Raw genomic sequence first — 13,964 nt, 5'->3', positions numbered from 1 at the left:
ACTGTTATCACCAACCACAGTATGTGGTATAGTAGGCCTATAGCTCACTTTGACAAATCATGTATCAAGCTGTATTACAAACTGAGTTGCGAACCAGACATAGTAGTGTTGACACATGCATAATTGACTAGCCTGTTAATAAAAATATATCAATATGATACACAGTGGTGGGTCTCTTTTTAGCCCTATGTCACATCATCTTTTTGTTATTCTTTAACTTAGGCTGCAGTTTCTGACACACTGAACATGTGATGCAATGTTGGGCCTATAATTGATTAATGGGTTGGTAGTCTAGTGCCTAGAGACTTTAAAGTTGTTTTACCAAGTAACAAAACAACTTTTCAAGAGACAATGTTTATAATAACCGATTTATGAATACTTTGTTGCAACATTGTGCTCGTCTCTTCCAGTACATCATGGTGCTGTCCCTTTAAGAGCATGTTCCAAACAGGTACTGTGATAGGGGAGTTACATTTTCTGCAAACCGTTTTGATTAAGATATAATTCATAATCTAGTTCTTATTGATACTGCCTACTGTATAACATTAGGGTTGAGATAAAGGTATCTTTCAGTGTGTCATTTCATTCAAGATCATTGACTTAGTTGCCTGTGTTGTGTCAAATATAATCTTACATCCTGCATGGCATCACTTTGGCGCAAACTAAATGTGGCATTCAGCGGGGTTGCTGGGAAAAACAATAACATTTTACAAACATTAAATGTCACGATAACTTAAGAATTAAGTTCTTGCCATAGATTTGTATTCAAAATGTTTGAATAAATATTCAAATGATTTTACTTAAAAAAATTTTTAACTAGGCAAGTCAGTTAAGAACAAATTCTTATTTTACAATGAAGGCCTTCCCCGGCCAAACCCTCCCCTAACCCTCGTTTTACTGGTGTAATTAAACTTTTCGGTAGAATATGGGAGGGAGTTGCAAGGGCAAGAATCCATGGCCATGGTCTGACACAGGAAGTTGGTGGCACCTTAATTGGGGAAGACGGGCTCGTGGTAACGGTTGGAGCGGAATCAGTGGAATGGTATCAAATACATCAAACACATGGTTTCATTTTTTTAATCCATTCCATGCGCTCTGTTCCAGTCATTATAATGAGCCGTCCTCCCCTCAGCAGCCGCCACTAATTTAAAGCTATGCAATGAACGGGGGAACACTTACAGTGCCGTGCAAAATTATTCAGCCCCCTTAAGTTAATACTTTGTAGCGCCACCTTTTGCTGTGATTACAGCTGTAAGTCGCTTGGGGTATGTCTCTATCAGTTTTGCACATCGAGAGACTGACATTTTTTCCCATTCCTCCTTGCAAAACAGCTCGAGCTCAGTGAGGTTGGATGGAGAGCATTTGTGAACAGCAGTTTTCAGTTCTTTCCACAGATTCTCGATTGGATTCAGGTCTGGACTTTGACTTGGCCATTCTAACACCTGGATATGTTTATTTTTGAACCATTCCATTGTAGATTTTGCTTTATGTTTTGGATCATTGTCTTGTTGGAGGACAAATCTCCGTCCCAGTCTCAGGTCTTTTGCAGACTCCATCAGGTTTTCTTCCAGAATGGTCCTGTATTTGGCTCCATCCATCTTCCCATCAATTTTAACCATCTTCCCTGTCCCTGCTGAAGAAAAGCAGGCCCAAACCATGATGCTGCCACCACCATGTTTGACACTGGGGATGTTGTGTTCAGGGTGATGAGCTGTGTTGCTTTTACGCCAAACATAACGTTTTGCATTGTTGCCAAAAAGTTCAATTTTGGTTTCATCTGACCAGAGCACCTTCTTCCACATGTTTGGTGTGTCTCCCAGGTGGCTTGTGGCAAACTTTAACCTACACTTTTTATGGATATCTTTAAGAAATGGCTTTCTTCTTGCCACTCTTCCATAAAGGCCAGATTTGTGCAATATACGACTGATTGTTGTCCTATGGACAGAGTCTCCCACCTCAGCTGTAGATCTCTGCAGTTCATCCAGAGCGATCATGGGCCTCTTGGCTGCATCTCTGATCAGTCTTCTCCTTGTATGAGCTGAAAGTTTAGAGGGACGGCCAGGTCTTGGTAGATTTGCAGTGGTCTGATACCCCTTCCATTTCAATATTATCGCTTGCACAGTGCTCCTTGGGATGTTTAAAGCTTGGGAAATCTTTTTGTATCCAAATCCGGCTTTAAACTTCTTCACAACAGTATCTCGGACCTGCCTGGTGTGTTCCTTGTTCTTCATGATGCTCTGCGCTTTTAACGGACCTCTGAGACTATCACAGTGCAGGTGCATTTATACGGAGACTTGATTACACACAGGTGGATTGTATTTATCATCATTAGTCATTTAGGTCAACATTGGATCATTCAGAGATCCTCACTGAACTTCTGGAGAGAGTTTGCTGCACTGAAAGTAAAGGGGCTGAATAATTTTGCACAGACAATTTTTCAGTTTTTGATTTGTTAAAAAAGTTTGAAATATCCAATAAATGTCGTTCCACTTCATGATTGTGTCCCACTTGTTGTTGATTCTTCACAAAAAAAATACAGTTTTATATCTGTATGTTTGAAGCCTGAAATGTGGCAAAAGGTCGCAAAGATCAAGGGGGCCGAATACTTTCGCAAGGCACTGTGTTTCCCCTTTCAGCTAGCTGGAAGCTTGCACAAAAGGCTCAACAAAAAAAGTGAAAGGAAGGGGGCAGTATTTCTCACGGCTGCTGCTGTAGAGCACCCTGGCTGTGTTGTTTTGGGAACGAGCAATCGGGCGCGCGCTGTTGACGGGGTACTTGAGCTGCAGGTTTGCGATCTCTCACCACGGACCTTGTCTTGTCTGCCAGAGAAAGTCAACAACAAATGAATCGTTGAGGGAAGAGGAAAACAGGTAAATGTGTAGCTTGCTAGAGTTATAGTTAGCTACTCTGTTTCCTTTCCTCGTCTTCAGAAGAAGCCAGCTCTTTTGTCTGCCCCTGCGACATGGTGCTTGGTCGTGTGCGCAGGTGTGTGGGACTGCGTTACGTTAGCTAGCCGAATTGTACGGAGCCAGAACAAGCTGGCGCAGAAGGACAACAATAAAGGTGTCGAGCTAACTAGTTAGGTAGTTTACTTTACGTAAGACCGGGTCATCCACCGGGTTCACGTTTAGGTTTTTGCCCAATCTGATTCAAAATAACAAACTCATCAGGCCATCATTGTAAATAATAATTTGTTTTCTTATCTGACTTGCCTAGTTAACAACAAAAAATCACCAAGCTTTGATTTATTTAATGTATCACTAGGGCAAAAAATCTGCAGCTAGCGGGCGGGGGACCCAGGACCGAGTTTGGGGAAACCCTGACATAAGGTACTGAACTAGCTAGCTAACTTGTCTACATTCCCCTGTGGCAACATAGCAATATATAATTTACATGTATATAGCTAGCTAACGGTAGTTATGATTCTAACAAACTATTCATGTATTTTTAGCCAGCAGTTTCTTCCTTTGCTTGCTAGCTAGCTAACGTTAACTAAAAACAGTTTCGCTTCCGTGTTAGCTAGCAAGCTAATTCTCATAGAGTTTAGCTAATTACACTGAATTTACTATTTGATAATGTTTATTTATTCTTACATATTTGGGCAGTAGGCTGACATGTCAGGAAATGGCATAGCTAACTTCAACTTTCCCCTCAAATGCTGTAGCTGTCAGCAATGCGTTAGTGCGCAAATAACAGGTAAAATCTGTGAGGGGGAAGTGTTGATTTGTGTACATGTCGCATGCTTTGGCCTCTGAGGTGTTCACGTTTGCACATTTGCTCTCTTGCGGGTAGTCCAATGGGTAATCTTTTGGAGCCTACCATTACTCGTTAAGGTCCAAGGACGATATGTGATATCGTCTGAGGTAGACTGGCTCAGGCAGCCAAAAACTCAATCTAAACGTGAATTGATTCCTAAATTGCGATACGGTTCAACACTGAACAAAAATATAAACGCAACATGTAAAGTGTTGGTCCGATGTTTCATGAGTTGAAATAAAAGATCCCAGAAATGTACAATATAAACAAAAAGCTTAAGCTCAAATTTGGTGCACAAATTTGTTTACATTCCTGTGAGTGAGCATGTATCCTTTGCCAAGACAATTCGTTCACCTGACAGGCGTGGCATAACAAGAAGCTGATTAAACAGCATGATCATTACACAGATGCACCTTGTGCCGGGGACAGCAATAGGCCACTTTAAAATGTGCAGTTTTGTCACACAACTCAATGTCACAGATGTCTCAAGTTTAGGGAGTGTGCAATTGGCATGCTGACTGCAAGAATGTCCACCAGAGCCGTTGCCAGAGAATGTAATGTTAATTTCTCTACCATGAGCTGCCTCCAATGTTGTTTTAGAGGAGTATTACTGTCTGTAATGAAGCCTTTTGTGAGGGAAACACTCATTCTGATTGGCTGTGCCGGGCTCCCCATGGTTGCATCCCTGTCCAGTCATGCGAAATCTATAGATTATGGCCTAATGAAAATATTTCAATATACTGATTTCCTTATGAATTGTGACTCAGTAAAATCTTTGAAATTGTTGCATTTGTATTTTTGTTCAGTATAGAAACATAAAGCTTGTTACTTTTAGTATCACATCAAATAATTTCACAAATGCAAAATATACACTTACTGTACACTGTTTTAACTGGGTTTATCGTCGACAGTATTTTTTAGTGATCAAACGTTTCTCGTGGCCGCCTTTTGGTACACACAGGTGTTCGGGTCATGCTAGATCGCTAATTGTCACCCGTAAACATGTGCTCTATGGTGATATGGCCGGGTGGGTACCCTAACCCTCTATGGCCGGGTGGGTACCCTAACCCTCTATGGCCGGGTGGGTACCCTAACCCTCTATGGCCGGGTGGGTACCCTAACCCTCTATGGCCGGGTGGGTACCCTAACCCTCTATGGCCGGGTGGGTACCCTAACCCTCTATGGCCGGGTGGGTACCCTAACCCTCTGGCCTGGTGGGTACCCTAACCCTCTATGGCCGGGTGGGTACCCTAACCCTCTATGGCCGGGTGGGTACCCTAACCCTCTATGGCCGGGTGGGTACCCTAACCCTCTATGGCATGGTGGGTACCCTAACCCTCTATGGCCGGGTGGGTACCCTAACCCTCTATGGCCGGGTATCAATGAGAACTGTTCTAATAAGTATGATAGCGTCTTTATGCTACCAAACCGTAACGCATTTTAACATTCAGGCCCAGTGTTAGCTCTCTTAACAAAACTCCCCAGTACAGAATACGCCTTTCTTCAATGACTCTTATGTGTAATTTAATGGACTGGGAGTCATGATCAAGTGCTATCTTGCGGGTAGAAAGCCAACTGTCCTAATTTTACTTGCTAAAACTTAAACACTGTTATTTGTGTCATCCATCTGACAGTGTGTCACGTGGCTAGTTCATTTTCCTGGGATAAAACTTATCAGACTACATCTAGACTAGGCCTATAGCTATGGGTTTTTGATGTGGTCAGGAGCAGGGGGCTGTCATGTCAACTCACATACGGTTTTCTTAATTTAGTATGACGGATAAACTCACCTTGTTGGGATATTATTCAGTAACTGAGGGTTATCAGGGTTACGTTCTCAGTTTGTTCTGCTGACCACCTAGCTCTCAACAACAATCAGTGGTACCCCATTAACCCCACCGCCTCCATCCCCCCCCCCCCCCACACACACACACAGTGAGGAAGAGGATGGTGAGCAGCCAGCCGAAGTATGAGCTGATCCAGGAGGTAGGGCGTGGCAGCTACGGCGTGGTGTACGAGGCGCTGGTGAAACGCACCGGGGCCCGGATGGCCGTGAAGAAGATCCGCTGCCACAGCCCAGAGAATGTAGAGCTGGCCCTCAGGGAATTCTGGGCCCTGAGCAGTATCCAGAGCCAGCACCCCAACGTCATTCACCTGGAGGAGTGTGTCCTGCAGAGAGATGACCTGGCTCAGAGGATGAGCCATGGGTCCAGTTCCCCACTGTACCTAGAGGTAATACATTTTATATGGATGGATGGCTAGAAAGATTGATAAATAACAGGCTAGCTGTAGTAAAATGCAGATAGACCTGTCCAGAGGATGAACCACAGATCCAGCTCCCTGCTATACCTGGATGTATTGATAATAGACTTAAAACAAAATGTATAGATACCACCTTTTACACATGAAGCACAGGGATTCACAATGAGTACAAACAATAGATGAGTAAATAATTCAAATGTAATACATTAGAACTTTAGTAAAAGCAATGCATTGCATCAAATGTACAGAAAGCGGAGGAGGAAAAAACAACTGGGGGAGATGGGAGGGCTACTGGGGTTCAGGTTTCCCTTTGTCAATGTGACAGGGTTGCTCATATGAAAGGACTCTGCTAGCGGACAGGAGAGGGTTATATATGATGTCTTCAAATAGGCTCCAGGAGGGTAGGGTATGGGCGGTATATAGTATACTGGAGTATTTTGAAATAGCCATTGGCTAAAAAAAAAATGTTTTAATACCTCAAACTATTTTTGGAAGTTGAAGTACATTTGAATATTTGTTGGTACTTTTTAAGTAAATGCCTGCATCAACTTGTGCAATATGTCACCCGTCACATACTTTTCCATTATGAAGCTTACCGGTAGTCCCCAGTCATGTGGTGTTTGTTTACAAGCACATAACGATGAGAGACTGGAGCCTTGTGAGTCACTCACTGTTCTTCAGCACGGGTCAGGTGATTTAGTTGCAGTATGGAATTCACAACTGTTTGTCTGCTAGATATCTTAACTGTCTAAAATGTGCTAAAATGCTCTGCAGTTGTGCGATTTGTTCGCTAATTTAGTTGCTAGTTAAGTGGTTAGCTTACTCCAATATTAAGCTTTGCTTGGTAACAGCAGAGAATGCCCCGCCTGGATGAAGAGCCTTGGATATCCCGGTATGGCACACTGTAAGTATGAGAATCTGGATTCCCCCCAAGCCTACAAGTGGGTTTATGTGTAGGTTTTAAGGATAGGCCTAGGTTTTGAATCCCCCCTCACCAAATATTGAACTTTATGTAGCCTACTTAACATATCAGATACTTATGAGTAAGGTTAGGCCCTAGTTCAAATGCATTGTAAGCACATGGAAGAGTACAAATTCAGACCAGAGGAATCACATCTTGAGCATATCTGTTGAAAGACCACAGCCACAGAAGAACCTCACAAACGGATCTGTGCTGGCAGGGCGGAACTTACCATTCAACCTCAAGGTTCTGTCTCGCATATGCTGAGAAGCAACTTGGCAGCCGAAGAGGATGTGGTCAGAGCAGAGGTGAAGGAATCTGATTATGTTGATGGGTAGAATGTTAGTGGAGAAGCTTCTTTTTGAATTCCTAAACTCAATTCACCAAAGGGCAATTATAGAAGTGATAGAAAACACAACACCAGGATAGCCTAAATACATTTACCATAACACAAGTTTACAATAACACAACTTAATGTAACAAACATATCATAACGATTGAATTATGTAGAACAAGACAGGACCGATACACACACTCCGTAGATCCCAATGTTGGCTATAGGATGATGTATTGGACATTGAGCACAGTCACGCTACTTGATAAAGGGAGTGTTGGATTGTTTTCCCTTCTGGCTGTTCTACATATTGTTGCCAGCCACAAGTGGCAGAGTACACGGCTGTACCGACGGACACAGAGGTGACTGAAATGGTTAGTCCAGGGTTTGCTAGTAATTCAAGGTGTTAGCTAGTGTTGCTTCCAGTGTTTTGGCCTCTCATTCAGCCTGTTGGATGCCTCTACAGAGTGTTCATACTGTGACTAGTTAGTTCAGAAGACTGTTCTGTTTAGCTAGTCATCCTTGTGGCTCTGTCAGGTGGTGCATTGAACACTGGTTTTTAAGGGGGCATCTTATGTCCTCATTGAGCACAGTGTTTTAAAGGGACTCCTCTCCCCAGTCAACCTGTCTAGTCTATTACCAACAACATGTTCCTCCCTCTTGGCTCACTGAGGGTTTAAAGGGCCTGGCAACAACTGATTGTAGCCTCTCAGCGGCACGTGGGCCATTGTCACACTCACATACATTGTCCGATCCGCTCTACGAGCTTGTTAAACACTGCAGCATGTTGGGCTTGGCCGCTTTCCCAGAATCCTTTGTTCCGACCGAGTCGTCTTTTCTTGTTCTACTGCTGCTTATAGAGGGAGAACATTTTGATAATGGGACAGGATTACCGTGTGGGGGAGGAACCATCATTATAATAGATCAGAGGCCAGGGACTGTATTGTCTGACTGGCGATGCTGGTGAATTATTTCAATCTATTAGGTTACGGATGGCTTGGCTCACTGACCAATTTTGTGTACAGACTGTTTTTCCCTAAGTGGCGGGACTGTCAATGTGTTGTTTTGTACCATAAAGATTGTCAGGCATTTGATTCGTCTGTAATTCAAAACCCAAATAGTTGTGCTGCTGGTGTGTGCATGTCAAAAACCTGCAGCACATTTTCTATGGGAGAGGATCGGTTTTAAGATCTGGTCAGCTGTCAAAAGGAGACGTGTGCTTGATTAACCCAGTTCCCACAGCAGAAGTCTTTCTAAGATCAGAGGCGTCACAACGAGTTTAGATTTAAAACAAAAAAACACAAAGAGCCAGCGAGACAGAAAAACCAACAACACACACACCCCTCCATTTGACGGCTCACAGAGGAGGCTGGCAGTCACGCTGTGAATTCAAAGCCAATGGCACGAGACAAGGCACTTTTGCTTGTTTGTTAAATTCTCTCCCCCCCCCCCCCCCCCCCCCCCTCCCCTCAAGGAATTTAATAGAAGTGTTTTTCTTCTTCCATCTTGGCTTATCAATAATCAGGACTGCCACTGTGCTTTAGATTACATAATCAATTTCCCTGTTTCCCTGTCAGGTAGGTACCGCTGCTAGAAATAGCATTTTGTTCTGTTTTCTTAGTAATTTTCCTCCAGTTAGCATTTCCTCTGAAACGTGATGGGAATTGACACAGAGAGCCTGTCGGCTTGCTCCCAGCAGTCTTTTTGAACTATTTATTTTTGATCTGTTCAGCATTCATCTTATTGGTGGCATTTTCTGAAGCGAGCCAAGTGTTCCAGAATACAGAGCAATACAGTCATTGGTTAGAGCATGGTGCTGGCAACCCCATGGGTTTGGGCAAAATTCCTGCATGGGCACATACTGAATGCCTTTATATACAGTGTCTGTTTTGGATTGTGTCTGGCTGTCTGCTGAATTACTATATGATGTACTATTAATACTAATGGCCTTTCTGATAGCCTTTCTGTTGTCTCTGTTCTATCTCCAGCTGGTGGAGACATCTCTGAAGGGAGAGATAACCTTTGACCCGTGCTGTGCCTACTATCTGTGGTTCGTCATGGACTTCTGTGACGGAGGAGATATGAACGCTTACTTGCTGTCCCGTAAACCCAGCCGCAAGACCAACACCAGCTTCATGCTGCAGTTAGGAAGTGCCCTGGCCTTCCTGCACCGAAACCAGATCATCCACCGAGATCTGAAGCCTGACAACATCCTCATCTCCCAGGGAAGGACCTTTGCGGGAACCCCCGAGCCCACACTGAAGGTGGCAGACTTCGGGCTGTCAAAGGTCTGCTCCACGTCGGGCCTCAACCCTGAGGAACCAGCCTCCGTCAACAAGTGTTTCCTCTCCACAGCGTGCGGCACGGACTTCTACATGGCTCCAGAGGTGTGGGAGGGCCACTACACGGCTAAAGCAGACATCTTTGCCCTGGGTATCATCATCTGGGCCATGGTGGAGCGGATCACGTTCGTTGATGTGGAGACCCAGAAGGAGCTCCTGGGAAGCTACGTGCAGCAGGGGGAGGAGATCGTGCCCCTCGGGGAGGCGCTCCTGGAGAACCCCAAGATGGAGCTGCTGATCCCGGCCAGGATGAAGAGCATGAACGCGGGCATGAAACAGCTGATCCGGGAGATGCTGTCGTTCAACCCTCAGGAGAGACCTGACGCCTTTGAACTGGAGCTCCGACTGGTCAGGATTGCCTGCAGAGAGCTCGACTGGGACACGTGATAATTGATGTGGATAGGAGGAGAGCGGACCATGGGACTTGTAGTCACAACATCAAGCACTTGTATCTAGTCCTAATTCACCACTGTTAGCTCTGGTGGTCGAGGCCACACAATGGGAGTTTGTTTTTCTTGTAAGGGAACAATTCAAACGTCAGATTTTGGCTTTGCAGTTGGATATTGGTTTAGATGTAGGACTACTGGTAAACCTAGCTCAACGGGTTGATAGCCAGGCTGTAATTTTTTTTTGTTTTGAATGTTAACAGAGCAAGGCTGTCCATAAGCACATTCAGCTGTTTGTCTCTCAGAAGGAGAGGTGTTTGCTAGCCACCCCAGTGGTTTAGGCTAACCTGTTAACTTTAACTCTCTTCAGTTGTTTGCCTACAAATTTCACCCCAGTCTCGGTGCTAATAATCGTACTTCGGATGCAATTTATGAAACAGGGAGACCGCATCCCGTGTAGATATGATGCAATTAAATTCCAATTTAGACACGCCTCAGTGATCGTAAACTGTGCACGGCTGGTTTTACCAGTATTCTGTGACCAAACCCTGCTCCTCCCCATCAACACACACACACACACACACTTCCCACTGCTCAGGTAAAATCGAAGATATACTGTTGGTTGGGATTTGTAGACAACCAGCTGTTTGAAGAGACATATCACACAGGACAGTATTCTGAGCTGGCCCTGAGCCAACTATGGGATCAGGCTAAGTCTTGGTATGCCAGCCCAGCCCAGACATAATCTAGCATAACCCCCAGCCCAGACATAACCTAGCATAACCCCCAGCCCAGACATAACCTAGCATAACCCCCAGCCCAGACATAACCTAGCATAACCCCCAGCCCAGACATAACCTAGCATAACCTCAGTCAGCCATTGTCATAATTGTCCTGGAATGTGTCATGATTGCCCCATAATGAAAATAATTTTGAGGAATGGAGTGTTTGGAATGTAATTAACTTGAGTCACCATAATTTAAAGTCCAGAGATAGCAAGCTGCTTATTCAAAACACATAAAGGAATGTGTTGTGGCCCCAAACAAACATTGATGTATTTAACTGAAGAGCCAATGTTCTGCTTGTATTATTAAAATATAGTGCTTTAATTTAGACTTGAATTCTCACAACTGAAGGCCAATGGAGTTCCAAATGAAACCTGTGTGAACGGAATGGTTAGGGGTATGACTTCACTGGCAATCACTTGATGAAAAAATGCACTTTTATTTAGTTATTTTCCTTTTCATAACTTACCATGCTATTATCTATCACCTTGAGAAACAGTGTTTACTTGGGGCCTGGGAAGATATATTGTCAAACAGCAAACAAGAAGTCTCTTACACACACACACCGGTATATTGTCAGCACACAGAACGTCTACTTATGCATGCAATGCCTCTCCCCTTCAGAGAGGAGATGGAGGCAGCACAGCACACAGTTGTCCCTGAGCCCAGAGGATCTATTTAAAAAATACAATTTTGTGTTTTAACCTGATCTCCTCTCACTGTCAGTTTTCACCTCGGTTTCCCCAGAACAGACACACACCTCTGGGTCCCGCTGGATTTAACGGTAATCCCTTTCTCCACGTTTCCTTCCGACAGACTCCTACTAAGCCTATTACGTTTGGTGTAGGTGGCAGAGGTAAAGGAAGGCACGCTCTGGGGACCCAGGCCTATTGCCTTGCAGGTCATAATTTGTGCGCTTCTAACAGTTGTGAAAATGAAAACGTTATCAATATCTGAAAAAATGTAGTTTTAGTGTGTCATTCAAACAGTGGCATAAGTTTTAAAATATATTTCATACGAGCAGACTGTCGCCAACATGAACCTGCATTATTGCCTTTTTTAAATGTCTTCCATTGACAAAATCCTCTTGTCTTTCATGATATTAACATACTTTATGCCTTATTTTAATATCTCCACACACTAGCACCTAGCACTACATTGTGTGATTGTTGTGGTGGCCAGGCACATTTTGTTCAGAGTTTTGGCTATTGGGTTTTTATCTCTGCTGTTTTACCCCTTCAATATTAGCACTGATTGCCCCTTTAATAAAATGGCTAAAGCACAATCAGCAGTTGCTATATTTAACAAAAATATAAACTTAACCATTTCAATGATTTTACTGAGATACAGTTCATAAAAAAAGAAAATCCAGTCAATTAAAATACATTGATTAGGCCCTAGTTTATGAATTTCACATGACTGGGCAGGGGTGCAGCCATAGGCTTGGGAGCCAGGCCGAACCAATCAGAATGAGTTTTTGCCCCACAAAAGGGCATCATTACAGACAGAAATCCTTCTCAGTTTCATCAGCTGGTGGCTGTCTCAGATGATCCCGCAGGTGAAGAAGCCAGACGTGGAGGTTCTTGGCTGGCATGGTTACACGTGGTCTGCAGTTGTGAGGTCGGTTGGAGGTACTGCCAAATGATCTAAAATGACGTTGGAGGCGGCTTATGGTAGAAAAATTAACATTCAATTCTCTGGCAACAGCTCTGGTGGCATTCCTGCAGTCAGCATGTCAATTGCACACTCCCTCAAAATTGAGACAACTGTGGCACTGTGTTGTGACAACTGCACATTTTAGTGGCCTTTTATTGTCCCCAGCACAAGGTGCATCTGTGTAATGACCATGCTTTTTAATCAACTTCTTGATATGCCACACCTGTCGGGTGGATCGATTATTTTGGGAGAAATGCTCACTAACAGAGATGTGCACACAATTTGAGAGAAATAAGGTTTTTGTGCATATGGACTTTTTCTGGGATATTTTTTTCTGCTCATAAAACATGGGACCAACACTTTACATGCTGCGTTTCATATTTTTGTTCAGTATACATCCATTTTTGGATTTTTTAATGATATGTACTCATTGATTCATGAATATACACTGTGTACAAAACAATAGGAACACCTTCCTAATATTGAGTTGCATCCCCTTTTGCTCTCAGAACAGCCTCAATTAATCTGGGCATGGACTCTACAAGGTGTCAAGCATTCCACAGGGATGCTGGCCAATGTTGTCTCCAATGGTTCCCACAGTTCTCAAGTTGGCTGGATGTCCTTTTGGGTGTGAAAAACCCAGCCAGCATTGCAGTTCTTGACACTCAAACTGGTGCGCCTTCCACATACAACCATACCCCGCTCAAAGGCACTTAAATATTTAGTCTTGCCTATTCACCCTCTGAGTGGCACACATAAACCAGTGGAGGCTGCTGAGGGGAGGACGGCTCATAATATCTGGAAAGGAGCGAACGGAATGGCATCAAACACATGGAACCCAAGTGTTTGATGTATTTGATACTATTCCACTCCAGCCATGACCATGATGCTGTCCTCCCCAATTAAGGTATGAACCTCCTGTGATATTCTCAATTGTCTTAAATCCTTCTTTAACCTGTCTCCCCTTCATCTACACTGATTGAAGTGGATTTAACAAGTGACATCAATAACAGATCATAGCTTTCACCTGGTCAGTCTGTCGTGGAAAGAGCAGATGTTCCTAATGTTTTGTACACCTTGTGCATATGAGCTACTACAGAGGCTGAAGGAGGAGTTTATGGACATGTGACTGTGAATTATTACGAGCGCCTTGACATTGTTTGAGTTGTATGTTTGCTGTGATGGTTGATCCTTTTTCAACAGTTACTTCAGCTTCCCATATGTTCTGTCATTGATACAGAAGTGGTTTTAGAGTTGGATACTGTGTTGGTGTGCTAGTGGTGATAATTATGTCTTCATTGGCCCAACTTTGGTTGGTCATTGATGTGTTTGTGTGTGTATTGATTGTGTACACACACAACTGGGGTCACCTACTCAAAAACGTCTTTGCTGCTTCTGATGAACTTGATAAGGAGATAAAAATAGCTCGTTGCCTGAAGTATAATCCTACCAGACTCAGATGTGTCACCTTTGGTGAAATCT

The 13,964-nt window shown here is 43.7% G+C and overlaps 1 protein-coding gene across 2 annotated transcripts; it reads left to right on the top strand.

Moving 5' to 3' along the window:
• The first annotated feature begins 2,705 nt into the window (after nucleotides 1-2,705).
• Nucleotides 2,706-12,111, top strand: LOC110496415 (serine/threonine-protein kinase pdik1l). Of its 2 annotated transcripts, XM_021572302.2 has the most exons (4): nucleotides 2,706-2,870; nucleotides 3,265-3,329; nucleotides 5,693-5,988; nucleotides 9,302-12,111. In XM_021572302.2, exons 3-4 carry the CDS (start codon nucleotides 5,704-5,706, stop codon nucleotides 10,040-10,042), a joined length of 1,026 nt encoding a protein of 341 aa, XP_021427977.1. In that variant the 5' UTR covers nucleotides 2,706-2,870; nucleotides 3,265-3,329; nucleotides 5,693-5,703; the 3' UTR covers nucleotides 10,043-12,111. The 2 variants fall into 2 exon arrangements, with proteins under 2 accessions (XP_021427977.1, XP_021427976.1); XM_021572301.2 differs by lacking the exon at nucleotides 3,265-3,329 and having other exon boundaries at nucleotides 2,709-2,870.
• Nucleotides 12,112-13,964: the final 1,853 nt, after the last annotated feature.

This window comes from Oncorhynchus mykiss, chromosome 18, assembly GCF_013265735.2.
Source record: "Oncorhynchus mykiss isolate Arlee chromosome 18, USDA_OmykA_1.1, whole genome shotgun sequence".
Classification (NCBI taxonomy): Eukaryota; Metazoa; Chordata; class Actinopteri; order Salmoniformes; family Salmonidae; genus Oncorhynchus; species Oncorhynchus mykiss.
The sequence above is the reverse complement of the archived record's forward strand: the minus strand, read 5'-3'. Positions and strand labels throughout refer to the sequence as shown.

What these genes read in the sequence shown, in the direction of transcription:
- LOC110496415 (XM_021572302.2), top strand. Translation starts at nt 5,704, where the DNA reads ATGGTGAGCAGCCAGCCGAAGTATGAGCTGATCCAGGAGGTAGGGCGT. An exon ending in GTTCCCCACTGTACCTAGAG is followed by an intron (nt 5,989 to 9,301) that starts GTAATACATTTT and finishes TTCTATCTCCAG; the next exon opens with CTGGTGGAGACATCTCTGAA.